General features: G+C 36.1%; 1 protein-coding gene across 15 annotated transcripts in view; it reads right to left on the reverse strand.

Moving 5' to 3' along the window:
- Positions 1–14,425, reverse strand: part of CSPP1 (centrosome and spindle pole associated protein 1) — a 67,595-nt gene that overhangs the window by 31,826 nt on the left and 21,344 nt on the right. For 14 of the 15 annotated variants that reach the window (XR_015703491.1, XR_015703492.1, XR_015703486.1 and 11 more), the window contains 7 exons: positions 13,244–13,689; positions 8,925–9,026; positions 8,198–8,280; positions 6,263–6,356; positions 5,235–5,292; positions 2,088–2,260; positions 1,286–1,404 (listed from right to left, as the gene is read on the reverse strand). Coding sequence is in view for 10 of the 15 variants with exons in the window: in XM_087751915.1 (XP_087608041.1) it covers positions 1,286–1,404; positions 2,088–2,260; positions 5,235–5,292; positions 6,263–6,356; positions 8,198–8,280; positions 8,925–9,026; positions 13,244–13,689 (1,075 nt within the window). In the remaining 5 variants the exon portion in view is untranslated. The remainder of the gene's footprint in view (positions 1–1,285; positions 1,405–2,087; positions 2,261–5,234; positions 5,293–6,262; positions 6,357–8,197; positions 8,281–8,924; positions 9,027–13,243; positions 13,690–14,425) is intronic. The other variant, XM_087751905.1, reaches the window with a different exon arrangement.

Below are 14,425 nucleotides of genomic sequence, written 5' to 3' on the forward strand. Positions count from 1 at the left end.
TAAGAAAAAGAAATAACTCGCTTAATGTAACACTTGCCCTCATGCTTTCCAAATGTGTCCTCTATTGGGAGGAGAGCCCCATTGCCTCCTGCAGAAATGCAGCACATTTGGCACCTGTACTCTTACTGAAACAGGACCTGCAGCACTCTGCCACAGCAGGGCTCGAAATTACTGTGCATACTACTGCTTGTGTTCAAGACAACAAGAGATGCCTCTCTCAAACAATTTCACACTTTCAGATTTTAAGCACCAACAATATTCCAGTTTGTGACAACAAGCTTTAACACAACTTAACTCTCGTATGTGAATTTTAAGTATCAGTTTCTTTAATACTCTAAACTGTAAGCCATTTTACCCAAGAGGTTATATTGATACAAGGGAAAAAAAAACCCAAACAAACAACAAAACACCAATACAAAAAAAAAAAACAAAAAACCCACACCAAACAAACCCCTCAAAAACCCCCAAACTTCTGTGAGTTAAAACTGTGGTCTGAAAATAAGATTGTAAAGAAAAGGTAAAAAAACATAAGCTATTACATTTCAAGACAGGGAGAAATTTACACTAGAAAAAAAAAAAAATCTAAAAACTTTTTTGCTCTTAAATCTCTAGCATTCCCAAAATTTCCCAGTGGATACAAATCTTGGGTTTTTATTATTGCAAGGGGTTTTTTTCTCCTTTATTTTAACTTTTCTATGAAGGCAGCAAAACTATTTTTTAAAAGTGTTTCTGGTTTTTCCTCTAAAAAAGCAAAAAAACCCACTAAACACCACACAATTCAGTCCCTCCACACGCACATCACAGTTGTTTCACTCGTGAAATCATCATGAAGCAGTCAAAGGGTAGATAACAAAAAAGGAGTTCTTAAAATAAAAAGGTTGATTACTTCATACAGTTCCTTTAAAAATAGTTAAAATTATATCTGGAATTGTAACAACACCTAAACATGTAATCACTTATAATATCATTTAAGCAATTTTAGAAAAAATGTTTTGATTATCAAAACTATAAAGAAAATGATCTGGGAGGAGTAATGGCTAAGTAGCTGAGACTAGAGCTTGTTCAAGCAATGAGCAAGATTTCTGGAAGCCATAGGCCCTTTTGCAGCTGAAGAAAACTACTTCATTCAAAACCAGTACTGAAAAAAAGCCCACTTTTCGTTCAATACGAAATGGGTTTAAATTGCTGTTACTAGTTCTATTCTACATTATTCATCATTTAACTAGATTAAAAGCAGTCATTTGAATCACACTAACAACCAATCGACCTAAAATCATCAACTTACAATATGCAAGATTGGGATCCAAAGGATTCCTAACTCCATAAAAGTAATATGCGTCATCATAAGGTGTTCTATAGTTGTCCGTCAAAACTGGTGGTGGAGGCGGTGGCATCGGTGCAAGCCTTAAAGAATAAAGGAACACAATTTTTTGTTTTGTTGTACAACTGAAAAGAGATCATTGAAATAAGAAAGAAAGGAAAAAAAAGAGAGAGAGAATTCACTATAGAAAAACTCTAGATTTAGCTCAGCCCAAGACCTCTCATTAGTGCCATGCAGGAACAAGATACAATAAGCCTCAGTAGGAAATTAACCTTCCCTTAGGGAGTAGTACATTAACCCACACTATTCCAGAGATCTAAAGAACATAAAACAAGCACGCTTTCTTTAACTGGTTCAGTTAATGATACTTACTGGTTACATCAGTAACAGTAAATAAAACAAGCCAAGGATTAGTCTCTGGTCAAAGGGCAAGTGGCACAGCACAGCTTTAGCCACGTGCCTAAAGCTCCTTCTCTCTCCCAAGAGTTTAGTCTCAACCACAGTGCCTAGTGGAAGCTGTCCTTGCCTACACTGCATTCCTGAGCTTAGCCCTGGGAGACGGCCAAACTCATGCCAAACCAGCCTTCTCACAATATGGACACCGCTGGCGTGTGCCCCAAGCACCCTCGCAGCGCAGTTCCGTATTACAGCCACAAGACATAATTTCTACAGCATGACTTATCCTACACAAACATCCAGTAAGTAGTAATAACATCCTTAGCACTAAGCATATTTAACGTGCAAAAGGAACATCATGGTGAAGCACCTGGGCACTGCAATTTCACCAAGAGTGCTGGCTAGCCCCCTGTGGAAGTCTTCATTCACCGGAGAGGCTGAAAGGACGGGCACCGGAGTTTGGAAAGCCACCCTAGGCCTTTCAGGAGGTACTTTCTCTGCAGAAGCTCTTGCTGTCAAGCCAAACTGCTTCAGTCTATTTGGCTGAAGGCAGGGGCAGAATAGAAAAAGAGAGAAAAAAAAGCAGTTACCTTGTTATTACTAGGAGATACTCTGAACCTCCATTTAGGCTGCATTAAACACTTCACTGGGTCCCAACTAGCTGTTCCAATTTCTAGTAATTGCATTTTTTTTCTCCCAAGGAATTACTGGAAATCTCATACTACAAGGAAATCCAGCATGTTTACCACAGATTTACAAAATCCAGCCTCTATGGCAGGTTTCAGGAAGTATACGGTTCTAGTTATCATCCAGGGGAAAAAAAAAGTATTTACACAGTTGTCTGTAGTACTGCCACCAGCTTCTTACACTGACAGTATTATCACATTATGCATAGGAAAAGTTTCTAAAATACAACCCCCCCAAAAACTAAAATAGCTAATAATCAGTAAAAATAAAAACAAACACACACTGAGACGTTTTCCAATAAACATTTCCTCGCAATACTGTTATTTCATTTTTGGGGTTCGTTTGATGTTATTAGCTCTTGCAAACACAACAATTACAAAATTTTGTGGTTTTTTTTAAAGTATCAAATGTTTATTGACAACTGGCAGCCTCAGAAAAAAGTCAAAGGCAACATGCAAGTAATGCAAAGGCATGCAAGTCAGTCAGTTTCAGAACTATCCTATCACACCCAGAAAGCCCTTATACCAGCTGCTATGCATAAATATTTTAATGTTTGTTTAAATGAGTCAATCTAATAGACCAGAAAAAAATTATACATTGTATAACAGATTTTGTTTCCGAATTTATTGGTCCTAACATTGTAGTGCTTCAATTAACATGCATTCAGAGAAAGTAATACCAGCCACCAGCTAAAGACTAAATATCTAACAGCAAACCATATACCCTACAATATGGAAGTATTTCAGCAAAATATTAAATCTTTACCTCCTCATCACTTAGCTGCAAGACAGTATATACAAGGCAGTTAGTACTCACCAATCATCAACTACAGCATTAAGGTTAAAATTCTCGAAGTCTACTAGACATGAATATTTGTTTATAACATTTAACTTCAAATTTCTAGATCTAAATACAAAATTAGATAATAGATATGAGCTACAGCAATTGAAAATTATAAAGCAGTCTACAGACTTTTTTTTAACTTGTCTTTTCAAATCCAGTGTGGTGAGCAGGAGAATATTTAAAACGGCCTTTCTCACTAACAAGTTTGATGTGAACTGTTCCCAAAGTGCCCCAGATTTCAGCTCTGTAGCTAATCTCACATGTGACTATGGTACTCAGTTCATCCTGGGGATTGTTTTCTTTTAAACAAGCAGTATATACAACAGTCTACATTTATAGATTCTTAATCAGGCATTGCTATTTAACCAACCTGTAATTAATCAAGAAATCCACCTAATTACAATCCCTCCCCGAGAGGCAATTTAAAGCTAACAGTGACTGCTGCTTAATGAATGTAGCAATTCTACTTAATTGAAGGCTTTCCGCTAAATTGATGGGTTTAAAACATTATACATGCCCTGGACTTGCTCTGGATGTAATTTTGTTCCTACAACAAGCACTTTTCAGTCTCTGACTAAGATGCATACAGCGCATAGAGTGCTTCAGCGCAGCATGCTTCTGCCTAGTCAGCTTTGATTAGACAGAACGGTCTACCCTGACCTTACAGCCTGCTGTGCCGAAGAGCCAGCATCCTCTGCTCCGTTTTTCCTCTTTTCCTGCCTGGCTCCCAGCTGTACACTCCATCCCTCTCCCTTTCACCATCTGAATCCCTGATTAGCCAACTGACCTCTCTAAGCCAACGAAAGCAGCAAAAGAGATTCAGATTTTTGCCAGCTAACCAAGCTGAATCAGTTCGCAAAAGGGATCAAACAAGCACCACGGATACTTCAAGCAGAGAGGGCAGGAACGTGCAGCCAGACCACTCGTCAGTGTTCTCCCTGCCCATGTAGGAGTAAGAATTTTGATTTAGCTTCATTGCTTATCTACGTGTGTTCTCAGTCTCCTGCCACACATGCTGACTAATAGCATCTTACAGCTATTTATTCATCTTCATTTTCTAGAAAATAAGAGCTCCTTTCATTTCTGCTGAATTCTCCAGAAATGGCACAAGTTTATTTCTGTGTTGTAGCCTCCCCCAAAAAACAGCGCCATTGATAATTTAAACTGGTAACCAGTTAAATTAATAACCAGTTTATTCTTGCTTGAGAAAGTTACCCATCCTACATCTCCAACAGATCTCTACTGCACCCAAGATGCAACGGCTTCGGGCACTTAGCAAACACACATGCAAATCATGCTAGTTCTGTGACAACCAGTCTCCTACTAATGTTACCAGTGCTAACAATCTACTCCTTCATATATGCTAATCAAAAGTCTTAGTACAATACTCACCTTACTAAGGAAGTGGAGACAGTAGTAACTCTGCACTTAGTCTTACAAGCAACACAATATTGAACATCTTGCTTTTTACAAAATCCCATAAAAATGCCTGTAATCCTGAACACTACATTTCAGAGTTTAAAAAAGAATTACAAATTTGAAATTAAAAATTGCTACAATGAGATCAACTCAGTTGCAAAATAACTGGAATTTTTTTAATTGAAAAAGAGCAAAAACAACTTTCTGCAGCATACTTTACATTCCCAAAGAAAGGTTACTAATGTGTGCACGTACAGGGTACCAGTGGACCCTAAGTATTTTTTCCATGATACCCACTGCTTGTACAAAATCTCCACTTGGTCACAGCAAAACAAAGTGTTAGATAACTTCCATGAAAATATTTTCCTCTTAAGCTGAAAGCATGTGTAATGAGTTACAGCCTTATCATCCTTGGCTTCGATTTTATTCTATGCTAATGCCCTATCAGAAAAACACACAACATCTATCATTCTATGAAAGCCCTAGAGAGTTTTGTGACTGAGCAGCCAACAGTGTACATGTAATAAAAAAAAGTCTATATAGGTGAAAGACAATCCAAGTTTCTTACCTTCTTTTCTGGGTCTCGAGCTCCAGAAGCAGCAACTGAGAGCTCAAGTTCCTTCTCACTGTTTTTGTTTTAAAAAAGGAAAAAAAAAAAGGATCAGATCAGAAAGCAGTAACAACTATACTCATTCTTTCAAAGCACAGACCTCGCAACTCTGTAGTTAAAATAACTCTGAAAATAGAGGATAACAGAAGGTGTGATTCCACTTGATTTCTTCTGGAGTCAGGGAAGAAGGATACTATACATTATTTGTAAATAAACAGAACTCTCAAGAAGTATCTGGCTATCATCTATTCCGCCTAATAAAAATCCAACCACCATAAAAGGATAAACCACCACATTGCTTTTTACTACAACCTCTCAAGACATTTCTTAAAAATTGATCTTTATTCACGTTACAACAAGAAGCTTATTATAAAATATTGAAATGAGTGATTCAAAAGTACAGCCATAAGTACTACACTGTAATTTCAGGGCTCAGGCTTGTTCAGCATGTACAATTTTTCATCACAGTGAAACCGTCAATAGTAACTTATTTTTAATTCTTTATCCCTTCACTAATATCACTGTGTGTTTTTAGGTATCCATACTATCATTCAGCAGGCAGCTACTAATAGGTAAACAAGAAATTTATATTTTATTATTCTGCATAAACCAGATGGCCAAGTGCTTTGAAAGTGAAAGGTTACTTTCCTAAATTGGAGGGCAAAACAAGATTCAACTTTGCAAAGTAATTAGACACTCCTCTACCAGCAAAAAAGATAACTTCAGTTAAAGCTTCTTCACCCTTAAGAAACTAAAAATAATTTTTTAAAAATGAAAAAAATCTGGGTTTTCCTTTGTTCCACTGAAAGCTGGTGAATTTGTTTATTAAAAACTAAAGCCCTCATGCCAATGAGTTTAATTGGATGCAATATTACCTTGCTCGCTGGAATTCCTTAGTTATGAAAATTATTCTTACCACATTGAATTCATGAAATTCCTTTAAATTTCAGCCATTATGACTTAAAAATATAGTAACTTCCCATTACCGTCTCTTATTTCGCTGTTGCTCAGCCATCTGTTCTATCAATTCTTGCCTGTATTTCTCTTTTTTCCTTTGGAGAAGTTCTCGGTCCTGACCACCTAATGGAAATGACCACACGTTTGCGTAAATGTTGCACAAAATACACAAAAGGTACTGGACAAAACCACCACATTTCAGTCAATTTAAAACATGAAACACAGCAGAGTATATGATCTGGGAATGTGCATAAGAACACTGGATCTTTACTGACTGAAAAAAAAAAATATATCTAGTTTTAATATGCAGTTTGTTTGGAGTGTGATGATCAAAACTACTAAAATTTTCATTATTATTTTCCTAGTTTGCCTGCTTTTGTATAGTCCAGAAGCTACAAATTGCAAAGCTACGTGATACAACAGCAACTAAAAAAAGTTACTTAAATTTTATATTTTTTCCCCCCTAATGCTCAGCTAAGGAAGAAACACTATGGCACTCCAAAATTATGAGGCACTGCTCTGGATAAAAATGAAAGCTAAAACGGAAGAGAGTCAAGCCTGCAGGGAGGAAAGCAAATTGTTCCACTTTTAGGGTGGTTCCCATGACTACTAAGAATTAGCAATGTATTGGCAGATACGTATATGTAAATGGAAACAGTGATAACATCTCACATGGATTTTAAGGAACCCAAAAAACTTTCAACTTGCGGTAGTTCCCCCACAATAAGCAGAGAGTCTTCTATTATTTTAAAAACAAAACAAAACAAAACAAAAACCCATCATCACCACTTTCTATATAGTGTAAGTATCAGACACAAGGACTCCTAACATATTTCCATACACAGAGTCACTGTGGATCTCCAGTGAAGTAGACCTGAACAATAAAGTGAAGGAAGCTGCAAAGGAACTAAAACAAACAAACAAACCAACCCCAAAAACCACCACCACAAAAAACCCATGATGCATGACTGACTGAATTTTAAATTCAATTATTGTGCTGGGACTGTAAAGTGATCAAAATGTGCAAGACAACCTCATGGTCTGTGATTTTTGGGAAGCCTGAAATCACTTCTCACTTCCAAAAATTTCAAGCGTTAATTTACTTGATCTTTATACAACATAGTTAACAATATTCTTCTCCTAACCGGGACTGCTAGGAATACAAATTCAGAACTTCATGTACTCAAGTTGCTACAAATGAGATGACTGAAGAGATCAAAGAGACTGACCATTACAACACCACTGTTTTAATGCTGCCTTTAAACAGTTCCAAAAAATTGACCTGCCACATATTCATAGCACTGAAGATCAGGCGAGTTCAAATGTAAAAATAAATAGAAATTATTCTAACAACTTTTAGTCAATTTTTCCATAATTCAAACCTAGCTTTCCTTCAAAGGCTCCCATCTGAAGAACTACTACAGTTCTTTTATTCTTGCCATACAATTTTCTGAATTTAGCTAGGAATGTTTTCAACAGTGTTTCTCTCTACTACGCCCAATAGATAATGTTCCCTGCTAAATTTTATGGCTGCATTTAAGCAGTAAGAGATGATCAGAATCATTTGTTCCTGCACAAGGCTGTGAACAGTACCATTTCCCATATTTCTGTAATTGAAATTCAATACCAAGCCATGTCTTTAACAATACAGATGTTAATATTTCTCCTATACTTCATTTTGTAAAAAAAATGAAGAATGTATCTGGGCCTTAAACTGTTAATGAAATCTAAGAAAAAACTTGAGCTCTTCAAAACTAATTAGAAAGCCCCGTTACATTACAGGGAAAAAGGAACATGTTTTTCTGTTTTTATTTTCTCTATGTAAATAATATTTATTTACCAGCCTTGGGGACAACTAGCACAAAGAAAAAGCTAATTTTTCTAGTTTTTAATTATTCCCAGAGAAAAATAAAATATGCAAAGAAAGGCTAGCTCAGTGTCATTAGTTAGGTTTTTATACATACCAAGAACAAGGCCTGTTGCATACGGCATTTCAGCTGCAGACTTGGCCTGTTCATTAGCTGAAGAACTAATTTGTACCTGATTTCTGGCAAAGACAAAAAAGAAAATGGAAAGATCAAACTCGAGAATTTACTTGCAGTCTGTGTGAAACATGATAGATGCACTTACATCACTATGTGATACATTTATGACAAACAGCTTTCCTAAAATCCAAAGAAACATCACAAGCAAAAGAAGAAACCGCCTGGCAAAAAGGCGTTTCTCACAGTTCTCATTTGCCTGCGGTTTCTGAAGCCATCAGAAACACTGACTCAGTTGAGCACTTCAACAATGTTGACAGACTGTGTGGTGCCAGTCAAGAGTTTACATAAGGGCTTTACAAGTGTTCTCCTTCTGCCTCATCCACTTAGATCACTTCAGGACTTGCAAAACCAAGACAAGAGGAAAAAAAGGAATTTTAAAACTACTATCAAAAAAAGGATTCCAGGTTATTCTAATCATGAAAAGTCTTCAGCTGGAGAATTGGTGATCTAGTGTTTCAAAAAGAAAACTGGCATGCAAGCTTCAATAGCTGTTCTCAAAGGAAGCAAGTTTTTCTTGTCCTACTACATCTTAGCCGCAGGAAAAACTATCAGCCATTTCAGACAACACATTAGGGATTTTAGATAAACATTTTGCTTTCACCATGATTTTGTACTGCTTATCAGAAAAATACACCGTATACCACACCTAGAATTTCCAGTTCTTGAGATCTGCTGCACATGTGCTCTCTCCTTTAATTCGTCTTCATAATCTGCAGGTAGATCTCTTACTATTCCATCCACATAGGGCCTTAAAGAAATAGAAAATATTCAGCTATGCTTGCCTACAAACATACAATCTGAAATGGAAGGTCTAGCAGTTTCGTGCAAATGGATCTTCAGCCTGATTGCACACTGGACGGCAGAACCAGTTCTGAAAATATCACACGAAATTTCCAGAAATAATTCACTTTGCTAGCATTGTCAAGGCAGCTCTCTGTCTGGAGTTTGAATTCTCAAGCTTGCTTTCATGCAACCTTTATCTATTGAGCTGGTTAAGAGTTTTGAGAGCTGAAGAGCATTCAGCATTGACACTGCATTAATTGAAACAGATCTTTGCTGCTCTTAATCCCCAGGAGCCAACAAAGTCTACAACAAATTTCGGCACACAGCTATTGTGCAAGTCTGGTGAAAGAGTTAATTCAGATATGAAAAGCTTCTTTTAATGACAACCTACCCTTCACTATGCACCTGATACCATTTAAAAGAGAGAGGTGACTTTTCATCAAGATAAAATACAGGTAACACAGTGAACACAAAAATTCAGGAGCTAAAATTTCAATCATCTAAATATGCAGTGAATTAATATCATTGAAACTTTAAATAATTCCAAAGATGCCAAAAATTGTATGGACACAAGGAAGCTTTTCCTGAAAAGATCTGGGGTAGTTGAATTTACAGGCTTTTCTTGCCTTGCAAATTAACTACTCTTTAATGAGGACTTAAAGTTAGCTTGATAAAATAAGGCAAAAATAGGTATTCAATGAAAAATAAAGTACCCAATAGATGCTAACAAAGTTATATATTTTTCAGAGCTGGACAGAGCCATGGACTTCCTATTAAGCAAACCCCCAAAAAATACTATCTAAACATAAAAGAATAAGTTGGGATTTTTTCTATGTAAGAAGATCCACAGCTTTGCCCATCTCTAATTTAAATAAAAGCCAATAATCAAAGACGAAAGGGTGCAAGCAGATTATTAAACATTGATTTGGCATCTTAACAACCCATAAGAACAACATGAAAGAACGACATCCATCTTCTTGGCATAACATGATCTTCTTTCATGATCAAGAACATCTTTTTGATAATGATCAATCTGCTACTTACAAGGCTGGTCACGTAAGACTGAAACGCAGTCAGGAAACAGAAAGCCTAGTCCATAGCACGATGAAAGGATGCAGGGAGGAAGCAAAGAAACAAACCTTGGCATTCAAGAGGCAACCTTTTTTGTAAAAAGCAGCAAGCTTAGCATGGCAGGTCCAGGCATGTTGGCCCAATTCAGTCAAGAAGCTGTGGTATCCTGTTCGTAGGACAGACCTAGCTCCCGGGGATGGACTAAAGCATTCCACTCCTAAGAACCAAAACATTTTGCACTTCCTTTCACTTTCCTGTCACCATTTCTATTTGCTGAAATATGCCACGGTCCTTGTGCCTCCGCCAAAACAGAAACCTTTCAGAAAAGTCCTGTTACAAAGACCTGCCTCTCCAAACTAATAAAGCCCATTTAAAAACATAAAAACTTAAATACAGCAAATAAAAATACTCCTCCTTATGAATTTAGTTTCTGTCATGAATAGAATGTGCTCTGGAAAAGGTGACTTTGCCTGAAATGTAGAAAAAAAAAAAATGCTAACTCTTCAGAAGCTGAGCTGTCAGTATCTAATCGATGTGTTTCTCCTTCTTGAAGAGAGACTGAATATAGTCCATAAAAGGTTAAGTGGAGCTCCTTGCGCAGGAGGAAAAAAAAAAGTACTAGGTTACAAAGCACATTTAATAAAAAATAAATAATGAAAAGTAATTAATAATCAATAAAAATTCAGCAAAGTAGAAGATACACACCAAAAAAAACAGACCTTAATTTTATGTACAAATTTAAGTTCATGCAATTCAGGTGATGGTCCAGCAACTTCTTTTAAGAAGATGCACCAAGTCTGCCAATAACAAAGATAAGACTTTGTACAGATCTTCTGTACTTTCTTTTAAAAGAAAACTGAAACCCAAACTGTTTCAGAGGCCTCTCCAAATAAGCAATGAATTGCCTAGTGATATATTGGTCACGGACATTTAAATAAGCACCATCAGTGTTTTCTGGAATAACTAAGAACAAGTATACTTCTATTCAACGTGATACTGTCTACTGTTGGTTCAACCACCATCCTTGCTGTTATTTTACATATACAATTCTGTATATACTCTTTGAGAAACAAAGTAAACCCTCAAACTTTATCAAATGGACATTTTTATTTAAAGATTAGACTCTGTGTCCAATTGCATTAGACAGTGGCAAACAGCTACCCATTAAAAAGAGGACATTCATCCTTCTGGATGTTAATTAACATAGAGGATTAACGTTGCTGTCAGTCTCAAAAATACGGACATTTTAGTTATCTTTGTTAGACGCCAAGTCAAGCTTCTAATATTTTTCTTTCTGAAAAATTGTAGGACAAGACCACCCTCTCTACCCTAACACCTCCTTTGCTCATTTCTACCAATATTACACTATAGGATGGAACAATTTTTGTATTTTGCATTATCTTCTCTGAATCTCATTCAGCAGAAAATGGGCAATCTTGTTCTGCTATCTATTTAAGCACTGCTTCCATTTGCTAGTCTTTTTCAGAAACATTGTATGAATAAATACATGCTTTTAGGAGCACATGTGAACATACAACCTGAAACTCTGAAATAACCCATTTATTTAGTCTGCATCTCCCAAATGCTTCCAGACATTTCATTTTCTCCATAGTTACTTAATTTCTTTATTTTTTTTAAAGGCTGAGAAAGAATATCAAAAGCTGTATTTGTAGACAAGTTATTTTAACTCTATTGTCATTTGAAACTGGAAAAGAAGCATGACTTCATTCAATTTAGAAAACACTTTTGCAGTAGAAGAGCATTTTAGGGTTTGTTTCTCCCAGTTATTAATTTGCGGTACTATCCAGAAAATTATCCCTGTAAACAATGACTCAAAAGATCATTTAACCAGTCCACCAGCAATTAACAACGAAACATGATTGTAGTATTTAACACTGTTGAGAGTAGTACAACTTGCTTTCTGTTTTTTCTAGAAGTGTTAATTCTAGAAAAAAAAAAAAAGTGGCTATTTTTCCTAATAAGGGAAAGACAGTGGCATTTCCTTCACTGAAGCAAGCGCATTAAAATAATTCTGGCAACAGGCTTAACACAAAGGCAAAAAAAAAAAAGTGCATCTACAACACTCACGTTCCCAAGATCTGTAAAGTGAACAAATGAACACTCTTCAAGCACCTTTTTAAAACTTATTTACAAGAAACTCTACTGCTTTATTTCATTTGAATTTAGCTGTATAAAACAAATCTGTTTCAAGTTTGGTACTGTTTCACGCCACAACCCATCTGTTTTTGAAAGCAACTGGTTCTTGCAATGGAATAACCGAAGGTGGCCAGACTGCCAAACCCTGAATGATTGGGAAGGTTATGCTTTCTTTTTTTTTTTTTTTTCTTTTAAATGAGTGAGCTAGAAGAGAAAGATTAACAATTTACATCAAAGTAGTCAAACTGATTTATCAGCTAACACAGTAAAGACTATTTAATAATGAACAGTACCTACTATCAGTTTTCCTCCTGAATGATTTATCTAAAATACCCTCTTTTGGTTAGGGTTTTCTTAAATGTGTATTCAAATTGTGTAGTTATTACTGAGATTAGCACCTATTAACACTATCAGGATTTGGTTCAACTATGCATATGTTTACAGTCTGCCATTTAGCAAGACATGCAGGAAAAAAGAGGATTTAAAAAAAATTTTTTTTTTTACATTTCTGACACGTAGTGGTATGTACCGAAAACTGAAGCTGAAAGCAATTTTGGAATCTGAATTGAAAATTGACTTGCTGTAACTATTACAGACTAAGAAAATACATGTAATCTTGGGTTCCCAGTGCAGGGGTTTGTTTTCAAATACTAACATGTTTTCTGGCAAGCTGCTCTTTATAAAAATGAATTGTGGGCTTCTTTTTCTGGGGTAATTTCTCTAGTATCCTTGGTTTGCCATAATATATAAAATGCTCCCTAATGTAGGATGTATAGTCTTAGGTACTGGTCCAATTTTAAAGTATTTTTTCTAAAAATTATTGCAAAGTTCCTTTTTAAAGTAAGTACAAAAATCATGCTTTCACATGTGAATCTTGTCTAATTTTCAATGACAGCAAACCATGGCTATCAACAAGCACTACAGAAATAAAGGACAAAACAGAATTAAGAATACCTTTCAGCATAAAAAACACGGGGAGTTTTTCTGTCATAAGCGCTTTCACATCTAAATCTAGGGTCCATTTCTTCACTTATCTCAGGATCATAGTCCATTCTGTAGTATCTTCTACCAAAATCACGATCCTCATCAAGTCTGTGATGCTTCCTCATAGGAATTACAGATTGGCTAGCAAATCCACGATGTCTTCGATTAGGAACATCCAAATCTTCATCAAGTCTTCTATTTAATAGTCGACTTCTCAATTCAGTCTCATCATCTAACCTATGATACCTGTCTTCCTCCAGCCATCTCTTATTTAGCAGCTCTTCATAACCTTCTGTAGAAGTAAAGGCATCCTTCTTGGGAGGTTCTGTACCCGTATTACAGGGCTGTACTTCTGTATATAGTTCTGGCTGGAGCCTGGTAACAGCAATAGGTTTTTTATTCTTGTCCATCTCGTTCTGTTTAATGGAAAAAAAAATATTAAAAGATCTGACTATAAACAAACACATTGAGCAAAAACTTGGTTTTGTATTTCTTCAAACAATCCCTAAACAGGTACTGGAGAAAAGGCAGGAGGTGAGCAAGAAAAACACTTCAAGGAGGGCTTAAAAGCTAGGGATTTTTTTTTTCTTGAGGGAAAAAAAGCACTCTTTCTCTTAACTAATATTTTTCAGAAGAATGGCTATCAATCCTGGGCGAGCCTTTTATGAACTCCAATTTGACCTTCAGATTCAGAGGTGCAAAAAATCAAAAAACTCTTTGCACTTTATACCTCATCAAGAGACTAGATATCTTTATTCTATCCAGATTCAGGCAAGTCTGTACTACTTTTTACCTATGAGCACAACCTTTTAACCTGACCATTTCTTAACCTATTTCTTTGCTCCCCAGGAGATGTCACTATGAGAAAAGATAGTTTAGTGGATTAAAAAAACCCTATGACACATTGGACCAGTGTTCAATACACAGTTCTAGCAAACAACATAGTTTTTGGTAAATCCTGTAGTATTTCAGTGCGCTAATCTTTCATCCGTGGAATAACGATAACTAACTCATACTTTACCAAATGTAATGAAAAATAAATTAAAGATGCAAATGACACCAAACTGGGAAGAATGATCAATACACTAGAGGGTATGACTGCCACTCAGAAGGGTCTTGACAAACTGGAGAAATATGCTGATAAAAAGCTCA

The sequence above is a fragment of the Nipponia nippon genome, unplaced genomic scaffold, assembly GCF_047370975.1.
Source record: "Nipponia nippon isolate SJK-2023a ecotype South Korea unplaced genomic scaffold, ASM4737097v1 scaffold_1, whole genome shotgun sequence".
Taxonomy (NCBI): Eukaryota; Metazoa; Chordata; class Aves; order Pelecaniformes; family Threskiornithidae; genus Nipponia; species Nipponia nippon.